This window comes from Nothoprocta perdicaria, unplaced genomic scaffold (assembly GCF_003342845.1).
Source record: "Nothoprocta perdicaria isolate Ctin4 unplaced genomic scaffold, notPer1 scaffold_226, whole genome shotgun sequence".
In the NCBI taxonomy this organism is placed as follows: domain Eukaryota; kingdom Metazoa; phylum Chordata; class Aves; order Tinamiformes; family Tinamidae; genus Nothoprocta; species Nothoprocta perdicaria.
In genome coordinates, this window is record NW_020455445.1 from 182786 (window position 1) to 196645 (window position 13860).

Consider the following 13860-nt stretch of genomic DNA (forward strand, 5'->3'; position numbering starts at 1 on the left):
GTCATCTTTTAGAGCAGCCTGTTTATGGTGAGCCTTGGCTGTGCTGTGCGTTGCAGGGGGGATGGCACGCTCGCTGAAAACTCTTCTGCAGATGGGCCCATTTTCAGTATTTATGTAATAAAAATGTCTTCTGGTAAGACGTTGTGTGCTTGCAAATAGTGTATGATAGAATGGATGTAGATATGTAGACTAACAAAATGTATGTAGTTTTAACTAGTGACTTAAACTATCTAGGAAAAGGAATGATTGAGTACAGTTCCCATTAAGCTTTTTCTGGGGCCACTAGCCACCTTGCACACTCTGGCAGTTCTCAGAAAATAGGATTTTACAGGAGTAGCATCTTCTGGGCATACATTATTTTATGCCTTTTTCTGGTCTTCAAGGTGTGTTCAGAGGCTGTGTGAGCATACACGTGTGCATAGACACACGCGTTACGTACACACGTTATTCTCACCTTTAGCATTACGGAGCGTTAATTCAGTCTGCTTGGCTTTGAAACCACGTGTACTTTAGATATTTTATTAATGCTTCTCCAGCGACATCAAGTTCCTGGTGGCAGCCCGGGAAATACGTTTAAAACGGGAAGGCAGTTATTGTTGCTGTGACCGTTGGAAGGTGACGCTGCTTTGGGAGCCAGGGGGGCGCCCCCTGCTGACCAGTGCCGAGGCCGGCAGCGCTCGAAATGAGCTCCCCGTTTAGCGTCAGGGCTGCTTTGGGCGCAAACACAGGGAGAAAAGCGATTAAAAATAACAATAATTCCTGTCTGCCTGGGACCAATATGTTTAGCAAAACGCATTAATTGCTCCTCTGCCCAATGGCTGGATCGTACTGTAGCTCTAGCTGTTGGGTGACGAGGATCAGCTGCTCCTGTGAGCAGCGGAGTGGAAAGCAGCCGCGTTTCTGCATGGCCGGCACAGAGGAGCCCTCTGACCGGCCACGCTCGAGGCTCCGAGCTCACCAAGAGGCTGCAGCTCCGGCCAGGCCCCGCTCGGGTGGCCTTGTCCAGGCCAGGGGAATCCGGTGATCGGCCTCGACAAGCTCTTGTCGCGCGACTGTGCGGGGACAGGAGTCGAGCAAAACACCCCGTCGCAGCCTGGCTCCACAGCTCGCCTGCATTTGGGGCAGAGCATTTCCAGGGTGGGAGCAAAGCCAGTGCTCGCTGTTGCCTTTGACGTATTAAATACAGAGATTTGGGTTCAACTGCTAATGATGGCCTTAATTTTAAAGTAGATATTTAGAGTTCATGCATAAATATTTAGTGTTTGTTTGGCTAGGTTTGATAGCCGAAACATATTGGTGCACAATTGGATGTATGTGTGCATGCAGAGAAGGATGCACCTTTCTAGATTGGTTTGTTATGTGTTTGTTTTTTTCCTAAGTGCAAATTGGTGAGTTGGTGTTCCTCTATAGATAAGGACTGTGTTGGAGACCCCATCATACTATGGTAGATTGGTTTAACTGAGCCGATTTGGGGGATGTTTTTGTTTCTGCCTGAAGGTTCTTAAAGACAAAAAGTGCCCTTTAACTACTACTCTGTTTCACTGAGATTGAATTGTTTCTTCAGCTATTGCAATATAGTAGAAGCCCATCTAAATAGTAACTAGGAAGGGAAATTAAATGTCGTTTTTGACTGTTAATAGAATGTGTGTACGTTCTCTATGCCTATGGCAAATTGGCATGTTGCTTTGAGCTGCACGATTCATGAATTTTCTTGTGTAGCTATTGATAAAATGCAAGCTTTAAATTTTCATAGAAATAATTACAAAACAACAATGTCAAAAAAAAAAAAAACCTTTGCATTGTGATTTTTATGAGGATAAGAGACTGCACTCCATAGAAAACAAATGGTTTACACTTTTGACAAAAATGTCCAAGAGTAGGAACCAATTCACTTCTTACCTGGTAGTTAAAATAGATATTTTTGCAGTGTATAGAATTTGATTGCTTTAGACAGGATTTTACTTTTCTGTGGTTTTGACTAAAGATATTGAAAACAGTGAGTATATTGTTAGTAGATGGCCTGTCTTAATGAACTGTGAAATACAGACTAGTTCTGTACTATATTTTAAAACACTACAGGAAATGAACCAATTTCTCATACATAAAAATGTTCTCAAATAAGCAGTTGAAGAATATGTGACAGATGTGTTATTTCAGATTCAACAGGATGATTAATTTTTTTCCTCCATAACATGATGCCTTCTCTCTGGCAATCCCATTAAACAATCTGTAGCTATCAAAAAATATTGATGTCTCAAATTTGCTCTGAACTCCAAAATGAAAAACTGCGCAAGAGAACATGTGGCCTGTCAGTAGCTATTTGTATTTACTCAGCTCTTTGTCGTGAAAATGGACACATTTGTTTGTGAAAGCCACAAGCTCGTGAACAAGTGAGTTGCTTACCTGTTGGATTTTTTGGTTTGTGCTGATGAATAGGAGATACCGTAATGGAAGCAGTGAATTCAGATGCAGATTATACAGTGCAGCGAAAAGAAGCTTTCTAGGATTTGTTTCACATCCATATTCCCTACTGTTTTAATGTCTGTAGTTTTTTTTTTTTTTTTTTTTTTAGCATTCTTGACCATGATTTTGAGCTTCACTCCCTTGTTTTATTTTGATTGTTTAAACTCCTTGTTTTACCCAAAATATAGTTTCTGTTTCTGGCTGTGAGGTAGGTTCCTACGGAGAAACACTCTGGAGCTTTCCTTGGCAAACATGAGCAGTCCTTGGTGGAAGTGAAACAGGTCCCTTCACAAATAGAACAACAGGATCCTAAGATTAGGCTGCAGATCAAGACTCCTTTCAAGATTAGGGCTTAAGTGTTCATAGCCAAGACTAGGGTAAAGCAAAATGGGAGCCCTCTGTTCCTATGAGCCAGCCAATGTTATGGTGCAGTTTACCTGCAGCAAAGCAGGTAAACTGATTTATCAAAATCAGTTCTTATGGCCCTTCATTTCTGGGAGAGGTTTAGCTGACCAGCTCCTCCAAAGCTGTACGCGGTGGTGTCACTAATGCAAATATTTGATATATGTTAATTGGAGAGCAAATGATTTTGTAGGAAATATGGCTAGTCATGGCTCAGGGAGACCGGGGAGGAGGTTAAGCTCTGGTGGCAGGAAGCCTTCTGTTCAGACAGCTGCGTCTCCAGCATTGATCCTAGGACCTTGATCAGCCAGTGGTCGAATGTGAACATGTGAAAGGCGCGATGGAGGAGGAGGAGGGCGCAGTGCAGCGCCCTGCCCTGCGCTCAGGTGAGAAGCAAGGTAGTTTCAAGCCTTGATAAGGAGAGGTAGAGCCCGTGGGGGTCTGTGCGCAAGCAGCGAGTCCGGATGCCTGCGGTTGGCAGCTATGTCACCTGAGGCACGCAGCTTGGTTAGCTGCTGGCCTTCCAGAGAGAATGCTGTCCTTCTGGGATGCTTTCCTGTGTGACGTGCATAGGGACACAATAAACAAACACCAGTGAGCTTTTAGATGTTACCTGACGGGCTTATTTTGACTTTGAATCCAAGTAGAAGGAGTATATATGACTGAACATACAATTCAGTCAGATTGAGGATTTAGTCAGAAAATTATTTTGAGAGTGATTGAAAAGTTACCAATTTTGAAAGAAACTATTTGCTGTTGATATGTGCTGTATCACTTGGTCTTCCCAAATGGCATTTTTTTTGACCCTTCCTCTTTACTCATTTGTATTAGGTATTTATCTCTCTCTCTCTCCTTTTCATAGTATAACCAACTCAAATTTTCCCAGTATGTGCCTATTACTTTTTTTTTTTGCTTCCAGAATGAACCTGCATCACCTTTTTGTCTTTTCTTGGAACAGATAGGTCCAAAAGTAATTATAATGCTCACAGAACTGAGTATTTTTGAAAATATTTATTATCTATATGGCATCAGTGATGATTTGTGTTTCTCTTGAGCTGAGGCTTTGAAGAGGATGCAGTAAAGTAGTTCTTTAGTCCTGGTACGTTTAATTTGGCACCTCCTATAGACTGTTACGACTGTTACTACAGATAATATAATAAGCAGTAAACAGTCGTATGTGTCTTCTTCCTTTTAGTGTAAGTTGTGACAATGACGACTGAAGTTGGCGCAGAGACTGAAGTTAAGAAAGATGCTGAGCAGGCGGGAGCAGGCCAAGCCAAGGACAAACCTGACGAAGCCTCACGTACCACAGAAGATGAAAAGTCCAGAAAAGCATCCTCAGAAGAACCTTTAGATTCGTCTTCTGTCCCGGTGCCAACTAGCCCAAGCAGCCAGAAGAAGGCAAAGGATTTGTCTGAAAGCAAGGGTATTTCTCGCTTCCTGCCCCCATGGCTTAAGAAGCAAAAATCCTACACGTTGGCAGAGCCCAAAGAGGAGGCCAAGAAAAAGACCGTAAGGGAGGACCAAGTGATTGAAGCGGGTGACTGCCAGCTTCCCGAGGAGGCGCCTCAGCCAGAAAGGAGCTTGAAAGGAGCAGCAACTGAAAAAGAGCACAGTGCTAAAGCAGAGGAGAAGGAGGAGAAGCGCTCTGTTAGCAGTGCTGAAACACAGGTAACTGTGCAAAACCTCAGGAACACTTAGAGCAGTTGGAGGGGCTCCTGTTTCATAGTTTAGGTGACACATGTAAAGCTGTATAGGGGTCATAGCAGGGAAAGACAATTATTACTTGGCTGCTTTGTTTTGCAGGTGGGTTCGTACAGTTATATGAGTGGTAAAGTTGACTTTAAAAGTTCCTGCTCTGTGACAGATTATTTTTTGCCTGCAGTAATTTTATCAAACTAATAAGTGTAACCTCACAAACACATGTTTTGTGATAGTCCAAGGGATAGGGGAATGAGCAGGGGTGAAGGCAGAAACTTCTCAAGTCAGCTTTGTCTCTGAAGCCAGTATGTCACACGAATACCTCTGTAATAACCTAATCCGCTTGTTATCTTTTTTAAATTATATTTAAGGCCTTACCATCTCACGTTTTGTGCTTCTACATTTTCTTATGCTTTATCTCTGCTGAAGCCGTGCATGTGGCTGCTCTCTTTGCTGATTCACCCTATGAGGTTGATGCTGAGTCTCAAGGCAAACACCCTTTCTGTGGTGGCCCAAAGTCTGGCTTTTGGAAAACTTGCATGTCCCTTCTCTAAACTCAGCCCTTGTATCCCACATTACTTGGCTTTTGTAAGCGGTGTTCCTTCGTTGTTTAATTCCTGGAGTTTCTCATTAAATTCTTTTGTGTTGGCAGTGGTGGGAGGGGAGACAGAAGTCAGTAAAATGTAAGTTCTTACTTAAAAAAAAAAAAAAAAAAAAAAAAAAAAAAAAATCAGGAGGACAGAAAAGGCATCACATGTGGTCTGATGGCAAGATAGGAAAAAGAAACCTGTGTTTCTGGTATCTTGTCCCCATGTGGAAAACCTTAATTCCAGAACTGGTGGTGGTTCTTCCAGTACCCTCATACTTTAATGAAAGATTAATGCCTTATTTATTGGTGGGATTTAAAAGAAATGAAGAAACTATTAAGTAGGGCTCCTTGTTTAATTGCTTTTCATACAGCCTGCCAAGGAAGATGGTAAAGAAATAGAAGTTGAAAAAGTTGCTGAGGAAAAAGAAGAAAAACAAGTGGAAAAAGAAGAAAAGCAAGTAGAAAAAGAAAAAAGGGAGACCAAAGAGGTACAGACAGGTGAAATCAAAGCAGAGAGCATCCCCCAGAAGTCTCCCAAGAAAATTAAAACTGTGCAATGTAAAGTGATGCTTCTGGATGGCACAGAGTACAGCTGTGATCTAGAGGTAAGGCATCAAGTCTTTACATAAAGACATCTTTATCTGTGTGGTAGGGAGGGGGAAGGCAGTGAGCACCGTATGCTTTCGTTGCAGGGAGAGTTGAACAAATGCGTTTTTGTTTTAGTAAATCCAATGAACTCAATTACAATGTTCACACAGCTATCATTTAGGGTCGGTTAACCCTTCGTTTTAAAATGCAGTCTTCAAGTCCTTCTTAGTTCATGCCCTGCATACACTAGTATTCAAAAATAAATCATTGGGCAAGTGATTTCATGTCTGTGATATGCGGTATCGGTTCATCTGTCCAGTGTTCCCAAGAATATGCCAATAGTTTAAAAACATTTCCTTTTGTGAACTCCTTGGAATACTTGGCTAATTCTGTTTCTGAGCCTGTGTTAATATTTGGCAAATTTTTTGAGTAATTTGTCATAACCATTGAAATATCATGTTCCCCATCCCTCTACATTAGTAGTGACACATTTTCATTCTTGTATAACAGGTGGTTCTCTATTCAGAAATAGCACCAAGTCCCGGCTTGCTCTCCTTAGAGCTCATCCTTTTCTTGAGTGTGAGCAACAGCCATGTTTGCATGTACAGGATCTATATGTATTGTCTGTATATGACAACTGTTGCACATAAGAACAAACAAAACAGTAAAGGCACATCCCTCTGCAAAAGCAGAAGGAGAATTAGAAAAATTTGAACAGAAGGATCTTTTGCCACCTGCTAATCTTCATTTTCACTGCAGGAAAGTGCTGCTTGCCTCTCCTTCCTTTCTTTGCTATTTCAGGACAATGCAGAAAATGATCCAAAGTGTAGCAGCAGATGCACTAGCACTCTTTCTAAGGAGGAACTCCTCAGAACACTTCGTAGTAATTTGTGGCAGTCAAAGCAGTTCCTCTCAAAAACCAAGTTCTCCTAGAGTTTGCTTATATTGTGGCTTAAAGAAAATATTTTTACTTTTAAAAGATTGTGACTTTTTTTTTGAAAAGGTTTGGAAACCTTTCAATTTTGAAAAAAAGCATTAGTTGTGTCTAGAGGAATGGCAATCTATCTGCACACTGTTCCATTTTCTGCAGCACCACAGGACATGCCGTTACAGTTAGTTCATTGCACAATGGACAAGCTCCCACAGAAGCTGAGGGAAGGCCCACAACTGCAAGAAACTCAGAATCAAACACTACTTATCCTGTTGTCTCTAACTTCTTGAAATTACTTGACTCTCAGTAAGTCCTKACTTAGTAAGTCCCCTGCCAAAGGGACCTGATGCCCTGTCTTTCAGTAAACATGCGTTTTAGGATTCACGGGTAAGCCAAACAAGYGTTCTTGGTAAAATCCAAGTTACTGCCTCTAGCAGCGTGGAATATATGCAACGTATGGAAGGGTTGCAGGGCCCAGAACTCCAGTTCCAGGATAACTAACTTTTACACAGAACTAATGCAAAATAAYGAGTACCTTTCCTCCTGAGGCAATGGAGTGGTCTCCACGTGARCCAAGCCATGTCCACAGTTCACCAGGGTGTCAGTCTGAGGCAAGAAGAGCCAAGCTGTAGCTCTTGAGCTGATCCCAGCGGTAGGGTGGTGCCAACAGAGCGGCCTCTGGGAAATCTGCGGCTGGAAAACCCGGAGCCAGTAATTATATCCATCACTCCTGGGTTTTGCTGAGACATAGCTGTGCCGAGCCTGGAGTTATCCCATGCTGTGGAGGGTGGGGAACCTGAGGAGATCATTCCCATAAGTAGCTCCTGAAGTTTTCTTCCTCTTGATTCCAAAATGTGTGTATGCTCTGCACTGTGTAYGCAGCTCATGGGATCATCCTTGGCCTAATAAATTAAAAGCTACTAACATTTATTTAAAATCTTTTAAAAACTTCTTTATATTTCAGTATGTTTTATTACTATTTTAGTCCGAGCAAATCTATGTTCTAATAGGACTAGTATTAGTTAAGATGAAGCTTCCTAGCTAAGTTTATTTCCAAAGAGGATTTGGAATGTGCCCTCCATTGCTGTGCCGTACCGTGTCCCCCAGTGCCCCGCTACGATGGAGGGTGTTCCTGCACCTGCTCTCCGCGCCACGTCTGTGTTTCCCCTCACAGAAATTAGAGGGGAAAGCGTCATTTCTGTTGCTAATGCAATGTGCATTTTTGCCATCGTGCCTTAGTAGTAGATGGGAAAACTTTCATGTGCATGGACAACATAAAAGCAATTGAAAAGCAAAAAATACCCTGGTGAGCACTGAAGAGAAATTGATTCTTTGTAGCAAGAGTTCTGTCCTCAAGAACTGGAAGCAGCAGTATGAATCTAGTACTCATCTCTGTTCCCTCCCGGCCTGGGGAAATTCTGTGACTCATAAGCTGCTGGTAGGTCAAGGAGGTAGGCTGCTGGTTTCTCCCTCCTTCATGCACTGCTGCTGGCTTGTTTGCCCTGCAGTTTTGCATTCTGACACGCTGATACTCACATCCTACTGCCTCGTGCACACACATCCTCTACCACCTCCTTCCACGYGCAATCAAATACCTTATGTACATCAAACCCCCCTGTCTGTTCCTTCATCTCTTCGTTCTTCCTCACATTCAGATTCTAGGACCCAAAAGTCCCTGTCTCTTTGAGTCCTCCCAGAAATCATAGACTTCTAGGTAGAGTAATTTTTCTCACTTATTCTACCCTTTTGGTAGTTTTGTTTCCCTATTATTTATAGTAAGCAAAGTTTTTTATAAGAACAGAAGCCAGAATTAAAAAAAGGGACAAAGTAGAAGACAACAAATAATCTGGAAACATTTTTCAAATAGATGAAGGACTAGAAGGTAATKGGAAATAGACTTTTGTCAGGCATAAGTTCTCCTTTATAAAACCTGATAAGCACCTTCCATACTAAGGTGACTAGATTGGTGGATGAGGTGAGAGCAGTGGATTTAACCTCAACTTTAGCAAGACTTTTGTTACTGCTTCACATAATATTTTCAATGAAGATATTAAGGCCTAGGAAAAAAAAAAGGCCTAGCAAAGTGTACAGTGAGGTGGCCTGAAAACTGGCTGAGCTGTTGGACTCAGAGTTGTGTTCAGTGGTGGGAACTCCAGGTGGATGCCTGTCACTAGTGCTTTATCCCAGGGGTTGAGGGATGTGTGGGGCTGTTAGTGACCTGCACAGTTGTAGAGTCCAGCAAACCTTCAGCGAGTTTGCMGGTAAGACAGAAGAGGTAGCGGTGGTTGGCAGACCCGATAGAGTTGCCATGCAGACAAACATCAACAGGCTGGAGAAATGGACACAGAGGAGTCTCATGAGATGCAACAAAGGAAAACAGAAAGTTTAGACATAGTTGTTAATACTTTTTTTTGACCAATCTCAAACATTACCTTGACAAAAAAATTAAGCTTTGTACTTGTCTGTCTGTCTGCCAGAAGTGTTCTGTAGCAACATCTGTATCTGTAAATATTGTGCTTCTTCATAGGCACAACTTGCTGCAGGATCCTCTCATCTTGTGTTCTTGATCTCTTAAATTCTCCTTAAGTTTGCAAAATAATTTGTTAGCATTTGAATACCAATTTGATCCCTTGAGCTTGAGTTTTGCTCTCCTTCCTTGATTTTTCGTTCTTATTGACATTGTCAGTGCTTAGAGTCCTGGGGAAAAGGAAGCAACAACGATACAGGCTTATACTGCAGTCAATGGAAATAAGACTATTCTTTGAAAGCCTAGCATCTCCCACCAAACAACTGGTCTCCTCTTGCCTTTTTGGTGTAGTTGAACAGAATACATCCAGTTTTTTCTTTCACAAGGGCTGTTTCWTTTTTGGAACCATGAGAAAAGTGAACCAGATCTGTCATGCACCAAGACTGTCCGCAGAAAATCTGCGTTCCCAGCCTAATGATGCTTGTCCTATGTCATTGTTTGGGGAGAAATGTTATTATTTTGACTTTTGTTTTCTCTTTAGGGAAAATAAAAATCCAAACTGTATCATTTTCTTTTTCCACTTTGAAACAAATGAGATCACTGCCATTGATCCAGGAAGTGCCTTACATGAAAACACATCTTAGGCGTTTCATCAAGCCTGTGGTGCTGACAAGTATGTCCCGTGCCTCCTCGTTCCAGTTATTTTCCACGTGCACCTACATTCTGTCCATATGCATCCAGTTCAGGCTTAGAAGTGAGAAAGTAATGGGGATCTGAGGAGTAATGCCCAGGTAGTTCTATGTGACAGGCAGCAGGTATCAAGAAACATTTCAGAGTAAATTAAATCCTAATGCTTTTGGTCTCTGCACCCTTATTAAAATACTGATATGTTTCTGAAAGCCAGTTCCTATGTGTGCCTCGTCTCTAACATGTCATCTCTGTGTGTGTGCCATGAAGAAGCTGAGAGAAGCTGCTTGGTTAAGAAAGATGGTTGTAACCTTTGGAGAAAGCAGCCCTGTAGGTGTGACTGTGTATAGAAAAATATCAAACAGAGCAAATCATCATCGTGCTTTTACTGTGCTGCACAGAAATCTCTGCAAATGAATGTGGAATTTGATGCTGTTATTTCATAGTTGAGAATTTGTCATCAAGTGCTGCTGGTGCAGTACACTTGTACTGTCATTGTTTCTTTGCCACTTTCTGTATATTGATAATTGCAGTAAGTCCTTCTTTGTAGCTGCCTAGTGTTGTTTAACAAAGAAATTACTCTTTGCTGGTTTTTGCATGCCTTTTCTGTTGCTCAGGGCGTGCCTGTCGTGGTAAATGTTTGGCTCTTCACAAAAAGCTCATCTCGGATATTTCTCGTTTTGAAAATTGCTTTGTAAATGAATTTAGCACATCAGAAAAGAATCTGCTTGTACTTTTGCCCTTGGGACTCTTTATTTTCACTTAATAGGTCTTTCTGACTGGTGTCAGCTTGCCAGTTGGACCTGTGCATGTTGAGTCAATAATTTCTATAGTACTGTTTAAGCAGATATTGCAGCTTTTTTTAGTAATACTTTCCCTCTCTTTATTCTTGTCTACTTTTATGATTTTATTACCTTTTTTGAAGAGCTTTCATTTCTTTGATATAAATCTCCTGATTTGCTTGTCTGAATACCAGTGTAGAGAGTGATAGTTTCCCTGTCATCCAGAAAGATTTGTGACCTGTCAGTGTAATGAAGCTAAGCCTTGTGGCAAGCAGAATCTGTTCCTCAGTTTATTACAATTTCAAATTGCTAAAGTGATGTTTCAGCATCCAGTTATTTTTTGCTGTSATTTTTTTTYTATGAGTTTTGTTTCTAGGAAACYAGGAAAGTTATATAAGGAATCAAAATAACCTCTATTAAAAAGTTGCTTTTAAGGCTTTTAACTTAGAATCTAAAATACAAATACTTTTTAGCTCCGTTTTAACAAAATAAATTGATTTTCTGCATCCTATAATTTAACAATCAAAAAAAAAAAATCCAAACCTATTTAGATCTAAGAAACTTTCAAAGACTGTACTGGAATAATAGTATATGGAAGCATTATACTAGAAGAGATGAGAAATTATCTGAAGCTATCTGTGAGAGGAGGTAAGAATTCTCATTCATCTTGGATCATTGGAATGTTATTCTTGATTTCTTGATTAAATATGGGATTTATAATGGAGACTTTTTCCAGTTTTCTACTTTTATATAATCCATGTTTAACTAGAAGATAGCAGAGCTTTAATAAAATAAGTGATAACTATGTGGCTACAGGTTATAAGCAAGTGAAGATGCTGTTGAATTTATTTTCCTGCACTCAGCCATTTATCTGATTAAATATTTAAAGCAAAAGACATTTAGAGGCTGCTGCGTGACTGAATCTTGTGCACGTTTGAACATTTGAAATACACTGAAGTTGACATCAACTGTATGGCTACAGTGTGCTAATCTGAAGTAAAAATAAGCTTTTGCTTAAAACAGTTAAGCTCATTTTTTGGAAAACCCTGAATTAAGGAAACTGTCTGAACTTGCTAAGCAAAATGCTTAAATAACTGTAGTTGAGTTTTTATTTGCACATCTTTCTGGCGTCTCAAAYGTACAGACTAGTGTTTGAATGAAACTGAGAGGTAAGGCTTTGCAGGGGGACTGACGGGGGCATTTAATCAGACACATCCTGACRCAGATTCAGCAGACCCCACTAAAATTAAGATTAACACCTGTCTGTAGTCAACTTGAAGCCAGAAGAGATTCTGGTTGAGATAAAATATGAGGACACCTTTCAGGACTAATCTCCTTGACTGTTGTAGTCCTTACCCATGTATCTGTAGATGGTGACCCTTTTATAGCAAAAGGGTCCATGATACCGTATTTTAATTTCCAGTTGGATGGAAATCTCCCGTTCTGCGAGCCGCCTGCAATTGCTTAGCCCTTCAGAGGAGGAGGTGAGGCTGGAAACCTGGGTACACCTGCTCTGAAGTGGCTGTGTTTCAAGGGGGCATCTGTTCGTTAGGGGGCTGAAACGTGGCAGTGGAATAACGTTGGTTACATTTCTGTTTTCTATGTTCTCATTAAAAAAAAAAAAAAAAAAAAAGGCAAAATAGAATAATAGTGCTTTGAATCCTGCATTGTTTAAATCACAGGCCATGTACATAGTTCTGCCATGTTAGCCTTGCTGTACTCTTTTCTTGGTAGCAGCGTAGGGGCTGAGTTTGAGCTTTGCCTTTTGCTGCCGTTGCAGCGTTAGAAAGGAGATTTCCTTGTGTTTGATGCCACCTTTGCTGAGGAATCAAAATTAGGGATCAGGGGAAGCAAAAGCTACGTAGTGTGGAAGGGAAGGAAGGGAACATTGAGAGARAGGAAAAAGAGTGGAGGAATGCATGTGAGGAAACAAGCAAATACAAAGAATGAGAAAGTTGAGAAAAGCATAGAGAGGAAGTGAGGAATAAAAGTGGATTGAATTTTTGACTTCAGTAGGGAAATTTCTTTATGTTTTGGTCCTACCTGCTGCTGTTCTGATGTTGCTGTTGAACAGTTGTGAAAAATGGTATGTACTTGATCTGCCTTTTTAACCCATTCCTAGTACAGATTGCTTAATGCAATGTGTTGYCTGGGCTTTTCATTAGGCGTGCTGATCAACAGCTCACAGATGGTTAGAAATCAGTGTATCAAACGAAATCAAAGCTTTTTCATTTATTTTTGAAAGCAAATTCCAAAACAGATATTTTCATTGGGCTGCAGTGAGCATCTGCCTCATTCTGTGCGAGTGTGTGGTAATGAAACTTTTTTTTCTTTTTATTTCTGTTGTATATTTTTTCATATTTATTCATATTTATTATGAGAGCAGTTGATAGCGAGATGCCTGGCTTTTGAATCTACAACCAAAAAGACCAGTTTCTGATGCTATTGTTTCTCTATGGTGTTGGTTAGGTTTTGAATTGCTATAATGTCTTCATGGCATATTGGCTCAATGTACTTTTTTTTTAAACTTGTATGCAAAAGATATTGACTCAAAACAAGTTTTTAAAGATGCGGTTGGACGTTGCCAGTATCCAGTTCCTGTGGTGACCCAGTTACTTCCTAATATTAAAGAAAAAAAAAGTGTATTATCATAATATGTTTTTAACTTAATTCTAGCAACTYTATGTTTACATGTGCCAAAAACTTGGATATTATCTGTACTTATTTGATTTTTAAGTGCATATATTATGTGTTCTGTGCATAACCTTTCTTTTTACCCTTTYTTTTAACCCACAATTAGCAGAGCGGGCTTCAGAGCTGTGATTAATGATAGCRTCTGCTACATCTGCCATAATTGGTAGATTGCTTTCATTGAAATGTGTTTATCTGGAAAATGCTTTTGATAGTTACAGTTGCTGACACACACAGTGATTTAGGGAGGAAAGATTATATATATTACATGCAATCAAGCAGGCTACAATTCCAGCAAACTTCTCTTGCTTATGTTGAGTTCTCATTTGAGCCTAGCTCTTCTCTAAATAGCTGATTTCTCCCCAGTTGCGGTTGAGACTTGCAAGGCGACAACGTGGCTACTTAACCACTTCAGGCTGTCTCTTTCTGCAGAGTATAATTCCAGAGGAAGTTCCAGTGACGTTCCGTGGTGCTTAGGCTGCTGAGCATGTTTGGTTTGTAGCTCTGCCTGCTGCAAGTTTTGCCCTGCTGTTCCAAACGGAGGCCCACGGATGGGCGC

The 13860-nt window shown here is 40.7% G+C and overlaps 1 protein-coding gene across 8 annotated transcripts in view; it reads left to right on the forward strand.

Moving 5' to 3' along the window:
• EPB41L2 (erythrocyte membrane protein band 4.1 like 2) overlaps window positions 1-13860 on the forward strand; it is a 93330-nt gene that overhangs the window by 35494 nt on the left and 43976 nt on the right. For 7 of the 8 annotated variants that reach the window (XM_026039274.1, XM_026039265.1, XM_026039272.1 and 4 more), the window contains 2 exons: window positions 4061-4536; window positions 5527-5760. In XM_026039274.1, the coding sequence (XP_025895059.1) occupies window positions 4075-4536; window positions 5527-5760 (696 nt within the window). In that variant the 5' untranslated portion in view covers window positions 4061-4074. Of the gene's footprint in view, window positions 1-6; window positions 28-4060; window positions 4537-5526; window positions 5761-13860 lie in introns of those variants that run through there. The other variant, XM_026039266.1, reaches the window with a different exon arrangement.